Source organism: Schistocerca serialis, chromosome 9 (assembly GCF_023864345.2).
Source record: "Schistocerca serialis cubense isolate TAMUIC-IGC-003099 chromosome 9, iqSchSeri2.2, whole genome shotgun sequence".
Taxonomy (NCBI): Eukaryota; Metazoa; Arthropoda; class Insecta; order Orthoptera; family Acrididae; genus Schistocerca; species Schistocerca serialis.
The window spans coordinates 316,765,594-316,785,331 of NC_064646.1; the positions used below are offsets into that span (position 1 = coordinate 316,765,594).

Consider the following 19,738-nt stretch of genomic DNA (forward strand, 5'->3'; position numbering starts at 1 on the left):
AATTTCTGCAGAGGAGGACATCTAAACTGCCAACTGAGGACGAGATCGCTCACCCGTCGCATGCGTCCCTTGCTGTAACGTATGTGGCCGGGCTCAAGAATGATGTGGCGTATTGCTGTCACTGACGGTTCCTAGCGACAGTCTGCAGGTGACTGTATGACACCACAAAGGAAAGACCTACGCCCATTACAGGGGCCGTTCCTGCTCCGAAATCGATGTCGACAGATGATGAACATGCTAATGGAGACATAAATATTGACACCATCATAGTGCCCACGATAGCTTTCGTGTCAGACCATCGGGACTCTATCGTAGGCAGGTCTGCCTACTTCTGACACTCGAAATAAATTGTCGAATCGCTCCCTTGAGCCCGTCTCTCGAAAAATCTCCACTTCCACTTGACTCCAGCAGTGTCCCACTACTGTCGAACTCTCATTGGCTGAAGGCCATCCCCACCAAAATACATGGGAGGCGTGTGTATTCGTAGTTACTTACTTACCTAATTAGCGACGTGTTACGTGCATCGTAGATGTGACCTCTCTCTAATACGTGGAGCGATTAAGTTTTACAATTACATTATATCTCTTCAACAGGAAATGTGGCAACAAGCCAACCATTTACATAACTTATTAAGGTTTCTTTTCCTATAGTGATTCACTATGTTGAATGTCTCATAAACACACACACACAATTCTACTGCACATTTACAAATTCTCCTGCTGAGTTGTGGAGCAGATATGATGCCAGTTTCTCTTTAAAATTAATTTTATTATCCACTTGTTTCCTTAAATTACTGTGTAGGTGTTCCATTATTTTTGTTTTTGAGTACCTGGCAACAGTCTATGCCATACTAACTGATGGATAATGTTACTCATTTTTCCTTCTAGCGTTACATGAGTTCTACCTTTGTTTCACAATTGTAATTGGCGGCTAATAGCAGACTTCATACGGGTGCAAATGTACCGTGGCAGTGTTGTAATTATGACAAAGTTTTTAAAGACCTCTGTACTGCAGGTCTATAGCAAACAGAGGACACTAACTTTACACAAAAGTAAGTTACTCTGAAAATTAATGTCATAAGATATTACTAAACGAGAATAGGAAGATTAAGTCAAATGTATGGTATTTCATCTACAAACGCAAACATTATACGTAACGCAAATGTTGCAGTTCCTTGATGTTAACGAAGATGTGATACATGTGAATTCTGTTTCGGTTTATTACCATTATAAACTTCTAGGGATATAGAATATGCACTTTCACTTATTGATTTACTCTCGTGCATTATTTAAAACGATGTGGTCAGGCCTTCTGAGTCACCGAATTGAATGTATTGTATTCTATCTAAAGTCAATGACGGTCCATTTGTAGAGAGCAAATTACATGTGCAACGATAACGAATGAATCTCATCAATCTGTGCCGAAGTCCTTAAACCACTGACTGCAAACGTCTATAGCAGTAGACAATGGGCGTTTCGAACGCTTAATGACATAAATTGAATTTTAAAGAAATTATTCCACCATGGTCTCAGCACTGTTTGAATTTTCAGGGAATGTTTATGACCACATTCTTGTGTAATTTCCTTCTTGTGACTGCTAGTGATGTAATTTTGCAGTGTAAGTACGTATCGTCTCATTAAACTCATGACGCAAAGTTAGTATTTATAAACATACATACACTATTTCCCTGTTTTAAAAAGCCGTTTCAGTTTTGACGTGTACCTTTGTTTCAAGATTCTTGCAGAAACAAGAGAAAACCTGGTACTATAGTTAAATCGTGAATCACCCGTGAATGACACGCCGTTTGCCTTTCAGCTGGAATTTCTGTCCATTCACATGTAGCCTAATGGAATCCGTTCCAGTTTTCAATTAATTGTTTCTCCACTATTCCGCTTTTGTAAATAGACTAGCTTAGCTGGATCAAGCTGGAGCACCCCATCAGTCTGATGATTTAGTTCCGTATAAGAACTGTCGCATAAGATAAAAATTGCTTTCACATTCAAAATATACACTGATGGGCCAAAATATTATGATAACCAGCTTAATACCTTGTTTGTCCGTCTTTGGAACGAAATACATTACTGATTCTGCTTATTAGGTATTCGACAAATTGTTGATAGGTTTGCGGAGGTATGTGGAATTCTACGGACAGGTCATGCACTTTGCGTAAGTAACTGGCCGTTGGTTTGCGCACGCAGTGATGGCCCCCGATAGCTACTCTGACGGGTTCCATATGAATTACATCAGGCAAATTTGGCCGTCGGGATATCAACGGGAATTCACTATAGTGCTCCTCAAATCTGTGTACCTATGGCTCCGAGACACGGGCAATTATACTGCTCAAACATGACATCGCCTTCGGGGAAGACATCAAGCATGACGGGATGTCGGTGGTTCGCAGGTGTCAGCGTGTCCGAGTACTACCACAGGTCCCATACAAGCGCAGAAGAACGTCTCCCTTAGCTGAACACTGCTCTCACCAACTTGCGTCCGTGGCGCGCTGCATACTTCTAGCTGCCGTCCACCTCGGTGACGGCGTTTGTGGAGGCGACCATCGACCTAGTGTAGCAAAAGTAGCTTTCACCCGAAGAGCCGACACGTTCCATTGATTGACGGTCGAATCCCTATGGTTCCCTACCCACTGCAATCATAACTGAGGACGTCCTTGGGTCATCATGTGAACTCGTAGGGGTGGTCTACTGTGGGGCTGCATTTTCAACAATATACGATGGTCTGCTCCGAAACACTTGCACGTGCACTAGCGCTATGCACTTTTGGCAGATATACCACAAATCTTCATGTATTCTACTTTACAGACCAGACAAGCTCCCGAACCCCACGTTCTACAAAGATTCGCGGACGTCCAATCATTTAGCGCCTAATGGTAGTTTCACTGTCTTTCTACGTCTGTCCGAAGATGCTCACAACAGTAGCACGTGAACATTCCACCAGCTTCGCCGTTTTAGAGATACTCGTTCACAGCCTCTGCATAATAATAATCTGTCGTCTGTCGAAGTCATTAATCTCAATGGATTACCCAATTTGTAGCCAATATCTTCGCTCGTGTGATCCCCCGTCTGTATCTGCTCCGCTTACATACAGGGTTATTACAAATGATTGAAGCGATTTCACAGCTCTACAATAACTTTATTATTTGAAATATTTTCACAATGCTTTGCACACACATACAAAAATTCAAAAAGATTTTTTAGGCGTTCACAAATGTCCGATATGTGCCCCTTCAGTGATTCGGCAGGCATCAAGCCGATAATCAAGTTCCTCCCACACTCGGCGTAGCATGTCCCCATGTTCGAAAGCATCGTTGATGCGAGCTCGCAGTCATGGCACGTTTCTTGGTAGAGGAGGTTTAAACCCTGAATCTTTCACATAAACCCACAGAAAGAAATCGCATGGGGTTAAGTCGGGAGAGCGTGGAGGCCATGACATGAATTGCTGATCATGATCTTCACCACGACCGATCCATCGGTTTTCCAATCTCCTGTTTAAGAAATGCCGAACATCATGATGGAAGTGCGGTGGAGCACCATCCTGTGGTACGTTTAGCTCCCTGCTTGCTTTATTCGTCGACTTCCGCGGGCTACGCGTGAAACTTGCCCGCACGCGTTCAACCGTTTCTTCGCTCACTGCAGGCCGACCCGTTGATTTCCCCTTACAGAGGCATCCAGAAGCTTTAAACTGCGCATGCCATCGCCGAATGGAGTTAGTAGTTGTGGATCTTTGTTGAACTTCGTCCTGAAGTGTCGTTGCACTGTTATGACTGACTGATGTGAGTGCATTTCAAGCACGACATACCATTTCTCGGCTCCTGTCGCCATTTTGTCTCACTGCGCTCTCGAGCGCTCTGGCGGCAGAAACCTGAAGTGCGGCTTCAGCCGAACAAAACTTTATGAGTGTTTCTACGTATCTGTAGTGTGTCGTGACCTTATGTCAATGAATGGAGCTACAGTGAATTTATGAAATCGCTTGAATCATTTGTAATAGCCCTGTACTTCGTTACTAAGGCACGCGCCTGCAGGTTACATACGATATTATGCGTCCGAAGCTCGTGGTCTCGCAGTTACGTTCTCGCTTCCCGTGCACGGGGCGCGGGTTCGATTCCTGCCAGCGTCAGTGATTTTTTTCACCTGCCTCGAGATGACTGAGTATTTGTGTTATCCTCATCATTTCATCATAATTCGTGCAAGTGGCGAGATTGTACTGAGCAAAGGTTGGTAATTTGTACGGGTGCTGATAACTATGCAGTTGTGCGGCCCACCATCCAATCATCATCATTATCATCATCATCATCATCATCATCATCATCCAATGTCACGGTGGGCATTGGTCATAAAGTTTTGACTGATTAATTTATTACTTCATCTTAAAATTCAGAGAAAATTCTCTCGACGTCCATCTAGATGAAAATGCAGTTAGGTGTAATGAAAATTAAAACTCCAAAAGTAGGTGAAATAAGATATATTTTATGTTTTACACGAAGTTCTGTGTCTGTTTAATTGCGTTAATCAAGCAATGTCTATTTGGAAGTGACGAGCATATTAGTAATTTCTTCTGTGAAATCGTGGTAAGCGTAATATTTTGGTAGTTACAAAACTTAAAGAATACGTTTTTGAGAGATGTTTTCACAGTAGAATATGTAGACAGTTTTGTACTGCGATGCTGTATGTAGACGTCACTTCATGATGAGAGTTAAGCCGAAACAGCACTGTCGTGTAAAATATTAAATATTTTACATTATCGCACGTAGTATTGGAGCTTTCATATTCTGTATGTCTTACAATGACGCATACTATGCTGCGGGCCCAACGGATGTAAAACATCTCAGATGATTCAGTCAGTAGGCCGGCAGGTGTGGCCGTGCGGTTGTAGGCGCTTTAGTCTGGAACCGCGTGCCCGCTACGGTCGCAGGTTCGAATCCTACCTCGGGCATGGATGTGAGTGATGTCCTTAGGTTAGTTAGGTTCAAGTACTTCTAAGTTCTAGGGGCTGATGACCAGAGATGTTAAGTCCCATAGTGCTCAGAGCCTTTTTTTTTTTTTTTTATTCAGTCATTGTCTGAGTCGAAGTGATTAGAAACCACCTGGTATAACAAGAACAAGAGCACAGTTAAAACTGACCATTCGCGGTACATCTACTGCGATTATTCCGCATTCTCGAGACACTCTTTATTCCTACGATCGGTGTGCAGGCTGTGAGGGTGGCGGGCCTGGTGACGACGCTGGTGAGCGTGACCGGGGGCAGTGGCGGCGGAGCCACGGCGGCGGCGACGGGCCTGCCGGGGGCGGTGGGGGCGGGTGCCATGTCCCGCGGCCTGCCTCCGGGGGCGGCGGCCGGCGAGAAGCTCGGGGGCGGCGCGCTGGCCGAGAGCCGGCGCATGCGCAACTACCTGCAGCGCGTGGAGCGCGAGGGCGTGCAGCGCGTCAAGATGTTCCTCGTCATCACGGCCGCCTACGTCGTCTTCTGGGGGCCGCTCTTCCTCGTCACGCTCGTCCACCGGCCCGCGCTCGGCTCGCAGCTCGGCTACGAGGTGAGCCCACACGCACTGCTCTGCCCTGCTCTGCTCCTTCCACAAGTCCCACTTTCTCTCTCTCTCCCTCTCTCTCTACCTGCCCACTGTACTAGAGCAAAAATGTATGCACAGAAATATGGCTTGTGTAGTACGTTTCATGATTTACAGACTTGTTTACTGTCGTCAACGTATATTCCCCGAAACAATGGTAACTGGGGCAACAAACGGCACAAATAATATGAGTGAATAAATTGTTCTCGGATTTCCAGCGGCATCTAGCGGCTGAAATGTCACGAGTATTCGATCAAGCACTTACAGGTATTTCGTTGTCTTTCCTGAACACCGAATCACTAAAGTCGCGACGTTCTCGCAATCCACTGTTCACTCGCTGCAGATTTGTGAGGTTGTACCGTGTGAGTTTAACTACATGCATAAAAGAGCGATCTCTGGCAATCCAAACTGACAGAGAAACCCGCCTTCACCTCGTCGTGTCAGGGCATCCTTTGAAAAGCCAACAATCGGTGTTACCTTATACTAGGCAACAGAACAAAAATAATACCGAGTGAGTGACAATAGACATAGACAGAGAAACCCAAAGAATGTAATATCCGCATGCCCCCTGTAATATCAAGTCATCCCTTAAAGTGCCAACGATCGACGTCATCTTGTCCTTGGCGTTGGAAGAAAAATAATACCGTGGCAGTTTAACTGTACGCGAAACACGTGCGATATGTGAGAATCCGCATAGAGAGAAAAACCCAGAGAATGTAATATCCGCCTGCCCCTCTCGTCCTCCTTCCCCCCCCCCCCCCTCCGCTGTAATATCAACTCATACCTTAAAGAGCAAACGATCAATATTATCCTTGGAACTGTGAGGCTCAATCTTTAGAGAAGATAAGAAGTGTTTTGGAAGATTCCTTACGAGCACTTTCGAGGTCACTGACATTGTCGGCTTGAAGTGCAAAGCATTGTTGATCTGCTATTACGGATAGCCTTTATTTTCTTTCATAAAAACGAAAGGAAACAAACTTATCTGAGATTTACAAGTTCTTCTCGTGGGTGCTCCTTACCAGCAAATGCATATACCCTGCGTACAAGCGTATTTAGGACCCCATTGATTGGCGCGGGATTGATACAGCTGACCGCTCGCAAGTACCTATCCCTTTGTTTTGACATCCAAAGGACATCATCTCCAAGGGTAATTTCACATGTCAAACGCTGCTACTATGCGTTTATCTTCTAAGATGTATTCTCTGTTACTAACAATCATTTTATATAGGACTGATACGGGCATAGTACAATTTCTGAACTGTGACCGGATGAGAACCGTGAACGCTATACTTCTCGGCAAAGCTACACTATGTGATCAAAAGTATCCGGACACCTGGCTGAAATGACTTACAAGTTCGTGGCGCCCTAGATCGGTAATGCTGGAATTCAATATGGTGTTGGCCCACCGTTAGCCTTGATGCCAGCTCCACTCTCGCAGGCATACATTCAGTCAGATGCTGGAAGGTTGCACGAGGAATGGGAGCCTACTCTTCACGGAGTGCTACACTGAGGAGAGGTACCGATGTCGGTCGGTGAGGCCGAGCACACAGTCGGCGTTCCAAAACATTTCAGTGGTGTTCTATAGGATTCAGGTCAGGACTCTGTGTAGGCCAGGGATGTTATTGTCGTGTAACCACTCCGCCATAGGCCGTGCATTATGCACAGATGCTCGATCATGTTGAAAGATGCAGTCGCCATCTCCAAATTGCTCCTCGACAGTGGGAAGGAAGAAGATGCTTAAAACATTAATGTAGGCCTGTGCTGCGATAGTGCCTCGCAAAGCAACACGGGGTGTAAGTCCCCTCTCTGAAACACACGACCGCACCATAACACCACCGCCTCACAATTTTACTGTTGGCACTACACACGCTGGCAGATGACATTCACCGGGTATTTGCCATACACACTCCCTGCCATCGGATCTCCACATTGTGTACCGTGATTCGTTACTCCACACAACGTTTCTCCACTGTCCAATCGTCCAATGTTTACACTTCTTCCACTAAGCGAGGAGTCATTTGGCATTTCCCGGCGTGATGTGTGGCTTGTGAGCAGCTGCTCGACCATGAAATCGAAGTTTTCTCACCTCCCGCCTGTCATAGTACTTGCAGTGGATCCTGGTGCAGTTTGGAACTGCTGTGTGATGGTCTGGATAGATGTCTGCCTATTGCACATTACGACGCTCTTCGTCGGCTGTCTCTGCCGGTCAACAGATGAGGTTGACCTTTATGCTTTTGTGTTGTACGTGTCCCTCCACGTTTCCACTTCACTGTCACATCGGAAACAGTGGACCTAGGGATGTTTAGGAGTGTGGAAAAGTCGCGTACAGACGTATGCCACAAGTGACACCCAATCACCTGACTACCTTCGAAGTCCGTGAGTTCCGCAGAGCGCCACATTCTGCTCTCTCACGATGTCTAATGACTACTGAGATCGGTGATACGGAGTACCTGGCAGTAGGTGGCAGCACAATGCACCTAATACGAAAAACGTATGTTTTGGGTGTGGCCGGATACTTTTGACCACATAGTGTATATTGTGCATGTATCACACAGAATCTATGATTTAAGCCTTTTCATTTTACAGTTTGTTACCATGGTTTATCGTAGAAAAACGTGCAAGAAGGACGTATGTCATGCGCTGCAAATATATTTCTTACATTAGAATAGTAACAGCGTTGCATTTCACATGACTAATAGGTCAGAAACTGAAGCGAGCTAATATTATAGCCTGACTTAAGTGCAGAACCATGTAGCCTTAGAAGTGCATGTGTTTGTATTCCGTCTTACAAATATCCTTCTGGTACTCATCTCAGACACTAGAACAATACTTTAGAATACCGTAGTTGATTTATGTAAAATGCTTCAAACTGCATCCGTCTGGAGCTACATCATGCATAAAAACTACCCATTTCTTAATGTTCTTAACTGGCTGCTATTGAATCACAACACTTTCAAATCAACTACTATTCTCCTATAAGGGGTACTAACCTCCTCGACACGAGCGCTTCTGGAGAAATCTTGTGCACTTGGTTGGGTGCGGACTCGACAAGCTCCATTGATTCACGAGAGGTGGAATGTAGCTGGTCAGTTGCAGATTAAATCGGTAAGGGTGCTGCAGGGTGGGTTGGTCAATGACAGTGAGAGGAGCTCTTTCAATCTCTATCCTAAGAATAGGAGAATGCCCTGTCACTCCCTCCACGTATGGAAAGATCACAGGTTATGCTCTATGCTTGAGGTGCTGGTCTGGTATGCTTGATGATGTATATTTTCGAGAATTAACAATACATGGATGTACTGAACAGTCATCTATCTACATTCGTTATATGTACGACTGTCTGATGGTCGATAGCTGTATAAAAGATGTAGAGGTGGTGATTTTGTAGGGCACAAGATACGATTTGCGTGTTTACTAAGTCAAAGCGGTAAGTGGTGACATATAGCCTTGGTGGAGATCGGTGTCACACTGAAGTAATCAAGCTTTTGTCGTCAGCGGTAGAGCAGTGTAACTGAGGAACTGTGTTGCGGTATTTTTAGACCTGTTTGCAAGGTACAAAATATTTTTGCCACTGAAAGTCTCATCTGCAGAAGGAAATGGCGGATAGTGCTTCCACACTGGCAGCATCAATAATTTGGGGGATAAATTAAGTAAGAGCCACTCAGAATGTTCCATTCATTCACAAGACAGCCTTTGTGCTGGGGCATAGGAGCCTCTGCATAGCAGTTAGAACATTTACCCTTTTGGAGGCGTTTGTTGAAAGCATGACGTCACGATTTCCAGGAAGGGTAACACGTGATGGAGAAAGTGCCTCGATCGGACCATCAAGAAGAATGCATTTGGTGTTATTCTGGGCTACATTCGGAAACAGGTCCTGTTAGGTCAAGAATTTCCATGCAGACAAGCTGAGACATCGCAAAAGCTCCTACAAGAATAAAAGCGACCGTTAACTATTTCTGAGACACTTTACGATTTCGGAGAGGTAGACTTAGCTCATATTTACATATACTTGTGACGTCAGTATTACATTGACAACCTTGTTGCTGCGCCTGCGAGGGTGAGTCGCTGTGCAAACATCTCGCTCAGCACTCGATCTGCAGCTATGAAAGCCATGTCAGCCACGGTGGCTAGGTAAACTTGTCATGGCCAGAGGCGTTTCGCATTAGTTACAGGCTGTCCCGTTAGGATCACTAGCAAGAATTGATCCTGTGTTATTCTAGGACGCGTTGCAAAAGATTTCTATAGCGTATCCAGAGGGGCACTTGGCTGTTATTTACATGGGTGAGTTGATAGGGAAATATCTCGCAGCTACATGTCATCGTGCCAGCAACAGTTCCTGGGTAAACATGTGCATGCAACCAGAGGCATCTTGCATGTGGGACGGACTGGATCAGTGTGAGCGCACCACCTCAGTGTGAGCACATTGGGGACTCTGTATGGAATAGTTTGCTGATATGTCAGGGTCGAATTTCTGAACGATAGATCTAAAGCTTTTTTACGTGCAATGAGTGTAAACTGCATTATTTTTGGCTGTTTAATCGTTGTGAGCGTGTTTGCAGAGTGTTCTACATGCATTATTTTTGACAGTTTTATGTGCAGCGAACGTGTCTGGGGGTCAGTGTACTGCACTGTTTTGTCAACAGGTCTGCAATGAATTATTTCGACAGTTTACAGTTTATGAGAGTGTATGCAGAGCGTTTTACATGCCTTATTTTGGCAATTTAGGAGTTGTTTTCGTATCTGCCCATCAGTGTACTCTATTATTATTTCGGTGATTTAAGAATAGATTGAAAATCTGTAGGCTATTTACTGTGACACACAAGGGCGAGTGTTTTGAATCAGCGTAATAAATATGCTATGTGACATCCAGGCCTAAATAAGTTGTTCCAAATTGCTACTGAAGAAATAAATAAGAGTACATTCCTTCCTTTCTCCAGCAGCTAGACACAGTGTCAAAATGGTTCAAATGGCTCTGAGTACTATGGGACTTAACTTCTGAGGTTATCAGTCCCCTAGAACTTAGAACTACTTAAACCTAATTAACCTAAGGACATCACACACATCCATGCCCAAGTCAGGATTCGAACCTAGGACAGTAGCGGTCGCGCGTTTCCAAACTGTAGCGCCTAGAACCGCTCGGCCACCCAGCCGGCGACACAGAGTCCTTCACCCGCCATTTTTGCCCAGAGCACAATGGGACCACAGCGCCCTCTGGTGGCAGTACTGTGTACTAGGTTAGTTGGACTATGGACTTCATGGTGGACACACAGGATGGAGCTACTGCCTATGAAAACTCAAATAGTTTAAATAAAAAATGCATATAAAATACTTATGTCCATCCTATCCATCACTGACCCCTCTTCCCACCAATCCGAAGGAAGAGGTGGTGCCCGCATCTCGTGGTCGTGCAGTAGCGTTCTCGCTTCCCACGCCCGGGTTCCCGGGTTCGATTCCCGGCGGGGTCAGGGATTTTCTCTGCCTCGTGATGGCTGGGTGTTGTGTGATGTCCTTAGGTTAGTTAGGTTTAAGTAGTTCTAAGTTCTAGGGGACTCATGACCCTAGATGTTAAGTCCCATAGTGCTCAGAGCCATTTGAACCATTTTTTTTTTGAAGAGGTGGTGGTCGGATGACTTCGGTTAGTGGAGGTAGCCCAAGTGACCTTTTTCTTGCCAAAATTTGGACTTCCCACCATTTTACCATTTTCTATGGTGGGGAAGGGGAGGGGAGGACGTTAGGTTAGTGGAGGTAGCCAAATTGACCTATTTTCCAGCTGTAATTTGAATCTCCCACTATGGCGTCATTGTGACATTGCTATATCTATCGCCGCCATCTTGGATCCGCCATCTCGAATAAATATGGCAACAATGGAGACTTTGGCAGAACGAAATTTCCCCAACTACAGATGGTTACGTTACAGGAATGTGTATCTGACTTCACAGGCTTTAGAGCATTCGCCCAAGCGAGTTGTGCTTGTGTAGTGCCATTGCTATCTCCGTATCATTTGAATAACATTTTCCCTGTTTCCTCATACATTTTAGCTGTTGTAGATATTCGATCTACTATCAACTTCGGTTCGCAGACAGATATCCTCGTAGAAAAAAACATGTTTTCCTTCACTGGTCGATTCTAATTGTTGCCATCTACACGAAACGGTTCACGCTTAATTGCTGATAGCTTCACAGAGTGGAGTACAGTGGGGTGTGTTTACACTATTTTGTGTTACCGGTGGGTTCAAACAGGACGAAAATATTCCACAGATTATTCGGAAAGTAAAATGGGAGTCCCTCAAGGGAAGGCACGTTCTTTTCGTGGAACATCGTTAAGAAAATTTCTAGAATCGGCATTTCATGATGACTGTAGAACGATTCTACTGCCGCTAACATACAAACATTTCGAGTACAGAGGTTCATAGACAATCGAATTTCCCTCCTTAGATTTGCGAGTGGAACATGAAAGGAAATGATTAGTTGTGGTAAAGGGCTACCTTCTGCCACGCACCGTACATTGGCTTGCGTTCAATGTGTAACTTGTAATCAGTTGCTTTCGTAACCTTCTGTACAGCGCTTTTAATTCTCTCTCTCTCTCTCTCTCTCTCTCTCTCTCTCTCTCCCTCCCTCTCTGTCTCTGTCTCCCTCTCTCTCTCTGCACGTCTGCGTCGTATTATTCGTCACCGAGCGTCCTGCAGGGGTTCTCAGACTTTTTCTGGTGCGCCCCCTTTCTGAAACACAAATTATTTTGTGTCTTGCCCATCTCTTCCTCTCACCCCACTCCCCCGCCCCCCCCCCCGCCCCCATTTTCTAGCCTTCAACAGAATTCTCATACTTGGCACAAAAGAGGACAGCGACATCTATTTACATATGACATCTATTTACATATGTCCAACTATTGCAACTATCAGTTACGACAACCACCAGACCAATAACAATAATTAGAGTGTTTCCTGCGAGCACACCGAGTTAAACATTTTTTAAATTATATTTGTACTATTCGAAGTGCTGGAGTCTAATAATTAGAAATGATTTATAAGTAAGTAGGGGTGTGTATGTAGTTATTCGATCTGAGACGGAAGTGAGCAAATATGTATATTTCACTACACCTTTCTTACAGACTAGTTCACGAGTTAATTAACTAATTAAAGTTCCATCCCACCAACCCCCAGTTGGCGCAACCCCCACTTCGAGAATGGCTGATGTAATCAAACGGATTTCTCTTAAATTTCTTGAAGACGTTCGCTGTGGTGTTCAAAATCGTCAAACGGCCTTTGTCAAGTAAGTCCATCATCAGCCACACAAAACCGCGTGGCATTAGTCTTTTTTCTAGCTCGCTTTCTACTGAAGTTTGCTGTTTTTCGAATTCGTCTGACATTATATCTTACTAAAGACGGCTACTGGAAAACTTGTGAACAGCTTAGACGTCTGGCAGAAGTTTTCACGTTTGGAATACAAAGCTAAGTTTCTGAATCATGACGTAAACGTCGTTTTGAAGCAAGCAATTCATGTGATCGTCTTATATTGGAGCAGACTTATTTTGTAATGCGAGCCGACGTTGTATCTTGTTTGCTGCAGCCGTTAATTGTTTGGATCATGCAAGAAATCTTAATTTCTCCCCGGTTTCGGGGCCATAATATTACGGACCACATCACCCTGTTTCCAATACAACATTAATTTGTTTATCACAACGGAACTAACATCATGGAATATACGCATAACAGATGAAGTCATTGATAATCAGTATTGTCAGAGCATCTATAACTATTTTTTACAAACAATAACCTGCAACAGTGCTACTGGTGCCCGAAACATGTCGCCGAATAATCTCCGAAGTTTTGTCGATGGAGTTTGGTTCACACTTGTATAATGACGTTAATGTGAGGTATGAATTTCTGATATACGTTTCGGATTCACTCCGGTCCACCAGCTCGTAGCTTTGTATACGAGGCCTTTATGGATAGAGAAAGTGTAAGTTGCTTTCACAAAGAGGAACTACTTCGTGAACCAAGAATCGTGGACAATAGGACTGAGGTGAAAGGCTGCTTGTCCAATGGGCGTATTGAGCGGCTTGTACCGAAGACAATACGGCGGCATAGTTAATGGACTGAGGGGCTTGAGCGATCACGGGCCGGCAATGCACTAGAAACTTCGGCTCAGAGAAGGCCCCAAACAATAGTAAGTAACGCAAACCGGCTTGTGGCAAGATACATCTATGTTTGATGCACACACAGTTCGTCGTACGGGAAATGGGGGAATTGCCGAAGCTGTACAACCAGAGGTTGAAAATACCGCTACAGTTGTACAGTTCTTCTACTTAGAACACGGCCGGTTTCGCGCTCTTATACACCCATCTTCAGCTGTCACACTGAAAATAGCAAAGAGATGGAAGATAATGTTTACACGCATCAATACACATGAGAAACGAAAGAAAATATTCCATAAACAAGTTAGTAACAACCGGTCGGGCTAGGTGCTGTAAAACCTAAGTCAATGCCAAAGTGACACGAGACAGTACTACAGGCAACTGCCTGGGTAAAGAAATGTGCAAATAATACCAGGACACTTACACACGATGCTGTGACTCCGAACGCCGCGGTGGGCGAGTACATGACGCGGTGTGCTATCTGCGAGCGCAGAGCATGCAGTTGCGTACGGGAAGGAGGAAGTTAACTGGTAAACCAGAATGGCAAAAGTATTGCCATCTGTAGACGGGAAGAAGAACGGGGGAAAACTAGCACGGCCGTTCGCAATTCGAATTAGTGTTTTACATTTAAAAGTGTTTTTCATTTAAAATGAAAAATGAAAGAAGGAAACATTATATAGAAAACATGCGTGGTAAAGGAACATGTTGAACAGCGCAGTAAAGAACTGTAGTAAAACTGACTGGAAGCTGGCGACATAAAATTTGTGTATATACCGTAAAACGCAATGAAATTTCTGCCTCTGCATGAATGGCATCTAAGTTTTTAATTAGTGGGGATATATATGACGACGTGGAACAACACACCCCGGTCATCAGTTAAAAGAACATACACATGTGTCATTCCTATTAACAACCATCTCGCTACTGATCAAAAGGGAAAGCAGCGAAAACTTACAGTCCACACTTTCGGAAACTATACCCATCGAAAAAAGTTTTGCATCATCCCCGTTCCCAGAACTGAAGACAGACGTTCAGGCTATCTGTTTCTCAATAAACAGAACTCATACCTGACAAAATGGCTCCAAGAATCACGGAGGTAGTTCAGCTGATCTTATTAGATGTTGTGTAATGTAAGAGACACAAATTTGGTAATAATAGTGTAAGTCAGGATCCGGTCCAATACAGGAAGCTCTTCCCTCTCATATGGAACACATAGCGCATCAACGTCATTTCCGTACCTTACTGTTCAATTCGCAGGTAGAGCCCATGAATGTTGAGTACATTTGTGCCTCCGTTCAAGCCCAGACATCTTGGACTTTAGCACCATGGTGCTTACGCATACTGCTGGTTGGGAGTGCTACCGTATCGGAAAGTACGGCCTCGGAGATTTTAGAGTGCGTCGCACAACTTTTTTCTTGTAACATCTCCCTCTATTGACTTTGTGGCTGCTCCATTTCGTAATAAAGTCAATGAAGTTTATAACTCGATGCCTAAGTTCCAGTTCAAGTCGGGTTAGCCGCCACTGCTAGGTACCTACCAAGGCCTATGATAAACATCTCCAGGAAATTATTGTCCTGTGTTCTACAACACGTATCGTACTCTCGTAATACTGCTAAAACAAAAATAACTTCACACTACGCCGAATTACTGCAAATGTAAATACAATATTTTCAATTTAGTTCACTCTATAAAAGAAACGGCGGACTGATGAAAACAGCATACATCCTGAAAATAACGTCAGAGTCTCTACGCTGAGTAGAATAACAATTTGTAATTTTCCTTTAGACGATAAATCAGTTAACTCGAATAGTTCCAGCTTGGCGCACACAAAACAGGCTCACTCCAAATTGGATACAATACTAAGACTGGCGAACATATTTATAAGATACGTTTCGGCATAGCAACATTAAGATGGGCACACATTGTTCTCCACCTCCACTTAATGTACATCACTCATGTGGGTAAAGTATTCCATGAGACTGGGAATTGGAAAGCGGCTAGGAAGTTCTTAGCTGACGACATGTAACAAATTTTTTAAAAAATTTTGACAATCCTTTAATAAAAAAGATTTTTCCGCAGTTGTCGCCACTTTCCCGTCACTCAGCTACAATTTGTAATTAATATTTCTCCTTACTTATATCTGAAATTAATACTTGACCAGAGAATAGCTAAAACATATGCAACTGGACCGTTTAACTTTTTAACCTTTAACAATAACTCGCTGAAAACGATAGTCCGTTAAAATAGCGTCTAAGCTGTAAACTTAAAAAAAAGAAATCTGCATAGTTTCTCCACCAGCATCGTCGCTGGGTGGAAGAAAAGTATTGGCAAGGACAGTCCCGATTTAGGTACTGAATAATGTCTCTAAATTAGATGCAGCAGAGCTGGCATTAAACTGCGCCATTCTTCAAGTCTGTTAGCACACATTACTGAAACTGACGAAGTGTTCCACTTACGTAGTTTTTCTCTGCTGCGTGAAGCACCTTTTTTGCTAAAGATAGTTCGATCAGAATTCTGGTTTATTTTTCTAACTTCAGAAATGTATGATTTTGACAGGTGAATTCTTACACAACGTAAAGACAGCAACTAGGCACTTTAACAATGGTATTTATTGAAGACAAAGGAAGAGACCTGCTCGTGTAGCACACAGCCTTGCTTCCAAGGCGGGGGTGTTCCGCTGGTCGAAGCGGGACTCATAGTTGAATACAATTTTACTACCGTCAATGAGATTCCAGTACGAAGACGTAGCTGGAGACACCCTGGACAGCGGTGGAATACCAGCCTGGCTGTCGGCTGCCATACGGCCTGGAGTGATGGTCTGTTGTGCCATTTCGTTTCGTAGTTGGGCACACCCGGTGGTTATCCGAGGTAGCTTTACAGCGGTATGTCGACAATACTCTATGCCCTGTTTCGATACCCTTCATGGCAAGCCATCCTGGGCTTACATTTCAAAAAGATAATGCCCACCCACACAAGGCGAGAGTTTCTAGGCTTGTCTTCGTGCTTGCCAAACCATACATTGGGAAGCAAGACCACGGATCACTCCGAAGTTGAGAATGTTCGGAGCATTATGGTCATGGACCTCGAACCAGCTCGGGACTTTGACGATATAGCTCGCCATTTGGACAGAATTCGGCACTATATCCCTCAGGAGGACAAACAACAACTCTATCAACCGGTGACCACCCGAGTAACTGCTTGCGTAAGGAACAGAGTTTGGCCAATGCGTTACTAACTTACTCAATTTGTGAAGCTCTTTCTCTTAAAAAAAAGAAAAAAGCGCACACTTTTTGTGAAATTGTAATTATTACCGATCTCCATCCCATTCAGATAATTCTTTCGTGATGCGTCGATATTTTACTTGGGATTAGAGTGTAATAATAAAATTTTTCAATCTTGAAATAGTGGTCTCCGTACGAGAAGGGACAAACGCTAGTAAAAAGAAAAGAAAGGTTAGAGATAGATTGAAGACAGACCCGCAACTCGTTTCGTACCGACAGGATCATCATCACATTTATAATTTCATCTAACATATGCTTAAGACCAGGTGGTGGCTGCTCTTAGCTTTGCTGAAATGTTCATGGCGTGGTGGTGCCAACGAAAATCGTGCATTATTGTACGTGATGTTAACTAGTTTGGAAGAAGTTCATGTCTCGTGGAATATTAAGCGATATTTAACTCTTTTGTTGAACTTTGGGGATAGAGACAGCGTAGAGCGCAATGCAAACACGTATATCCAGTAAGAGCACTTTAATCACATGGATGTTCTGTAGTGAATATGTAGCATTATGCTGTGTCTCTACGTAGACATGGTTCTGTCACTTCAGTTTTGGAGGAAATAGCGTAAATAACTTTTCGTAAGAGCTTGGCACAACAGGAAAGACGCGTTTACACGAGGAAAGGTTAGTACTGTGGTGTGGACTCACCGGAATCAAAGAACCGATTCTCACTGACACTCGAAGTCTTCTCTTGGCCAATACGTAAAAGGTGAACACTACTCATGGGTTAGGCCAGTTCCGACTGGCCGACTGCTGGCTACAAGGCACTAGGAAGAGCGATCTTTAGTCTCCGGACAAGTGATCAGCATGCCATCAAAGCGTCCAGCCGTTACTGCCAGTAGATGAATCCTAATGTGCCCACCGCTTCTTTACTCAAGCACCTCTTCATTTGACCTCACGAAACTAAGTGGACCCGATATCAGATATCCCTAGCTCAGAAAAACTCTGAGGATGTACCGGAATCGAACTCGAGGTCTTCCGTACCGAAAGAAGAGACGATAACTATTTTGGTACGAAGGTGGTCGGTCCATGTGCAACATTAATGGTTAAATTAGAAAATGAAATGATGCTACGGCATTATTGGTCAGGAGATCACGTCTTGGGTTATTTGACCGTCCTGTGCCGGACTTTCTATCTGACTCCTCTTCGGCTTTTATGAAAGTGAGGTGAAACGCTTAGCACTACACAAATACCCAGTCCCCGAGTGAAGGAAATCTCCGACCCGTTCGAGAATCAACCCTGGGACCGCAGGCCATGGAGTTTACTTAAATAATGCAAACAAAGGCAAAGAAAAGAAATCAGGAAATTGTACAAATAAAATAGTTGCTTCTATCATAGGCACGTTAAGCCATGAAAGAATGATAAAGAGAAGCTGTGTATAGGTTGCGGTAAACTGACCTGGGAGAGTGCAAAGAGAGTCAGGTATAGAGAACGTCTTTCTCAACTTGCAGATGTTCTTTAATTGCAATCAGAAAAAGGGAGAGAGTAGGAAATTTGTATGGATAATGCAGAACAAACGAATGGCAGTACTGGGCACGAAATTCGCTGTTGATTGGCGAGAAATAGCAAAAGAAGAGAAACGAAAGGAATCTTATTATTGCCCCAAGTGGGCTTTCTATCTCAGTACCCCGTTTGTAAGACTGTTGCGGTAAGTGCTTCTCAGCCGGCAGTGTGTGCCGGACGTAGGCAGATTACGTAATTACGTAGTGGTCGGGCTGGAGGGCGTCCGTCCTCGGGTCTGTGCAGCTGCAGTCTCTCTGGCTGTCGGGCGGCTTTCTTGCCTCTTACCTCTCCCGCGCCGCGGTTGGTTTATTTGCCCGTTCCCGAGCACAGATTGCGGAGGCCGTCCTGACGCAGACAGAAGACCTCCTTTTGTCTTTCTCAGTAACGACTGCAGTAAGTTCTCTAGTAACGGCTGCGTGCCGTTCTGCCCTTGCGTGTAGTGGGAGGCCCGACGAAAATCGCAATTCCCGTAAATAAGATGCCATTCTGTCATCCATTGTTTAACCCTGCTCTTATCTTCGGGTCAATATGACCCGAAAACGGATTTGTTCCTCCATGACATTTTAATTTTTAGATGCTATTGATCCAAACTTGATGACTTTATTTCTCTAAACATTCTAAATACCTTAAAGCTCAAATTTAAAAACAAAGGTACTTTTCTCTTCCTTGCTGAAACTTACTTGATTTACAATCAAGACGGATTATAAGTAACATTGTATAACCAGTGATTGTGGTATCCCGTCAGACATTATGTCTGTTTTTGCGATACTTACTTTGTTACACTTGTTTACCTCTGGTCAGTATAACCCAGAGAGCTTAAGAATTCATAGACTGTACAAATAACATAGCCAAGTATTACTTCTTCATACGTGAGGTATATACGCAAAGGTTTTTTATGACAAAGTAAATGTCTGAGTCGTATTGTTTGAAATGCGCAAAGGTTACGCAATAGTGCAAGTCGCTGCTAGCGCTCTAATTACAACTGTACATTATCGCTAACAGTTACATTTTATTAACTGTTGTACGTAGAAGCAGTTCATGTACCTATCGTAGTAATTTCTGTGTTGGTATCAAGCCGTAACGAGTTCTTTCCGATGGGAAACTTCAAGCATTAGTAAATGCATATGACAGCGAGGAGAATATATCTGAAGATGAAATTCCCAACGGTGATGACAATATTCAGCTTTCATCATATTCAGAAGACATTTAAGATATTAATACCTCAAATGATTGTGTGTACGCTGCTCAA

At 44.0% G+C, this 19,738-nt stretch overlaps 1 protein-coding gene across 1 annotated transcript in view; it reads left to right on the forward strand.

The window, feature by feature from the left end:
• Positions 1-19,738, forward strand: part of LOC126419587 (uncharacterized) — a 190,022-nt gene that overhangs the window by 124,823 nt on the left and 45,461 nt on the right. Inside the window, exon 4 of the mRNA XM_050086774.1 lies at positions 5,207-5,545. Within this exon, the coding sequence (XP_049942731.1) occupies positions 5,207-5,545 (339 nt within the window). The remainder of the gene's footprint in view (positions 1-5,206; positions 5,546-19,738) is intronic.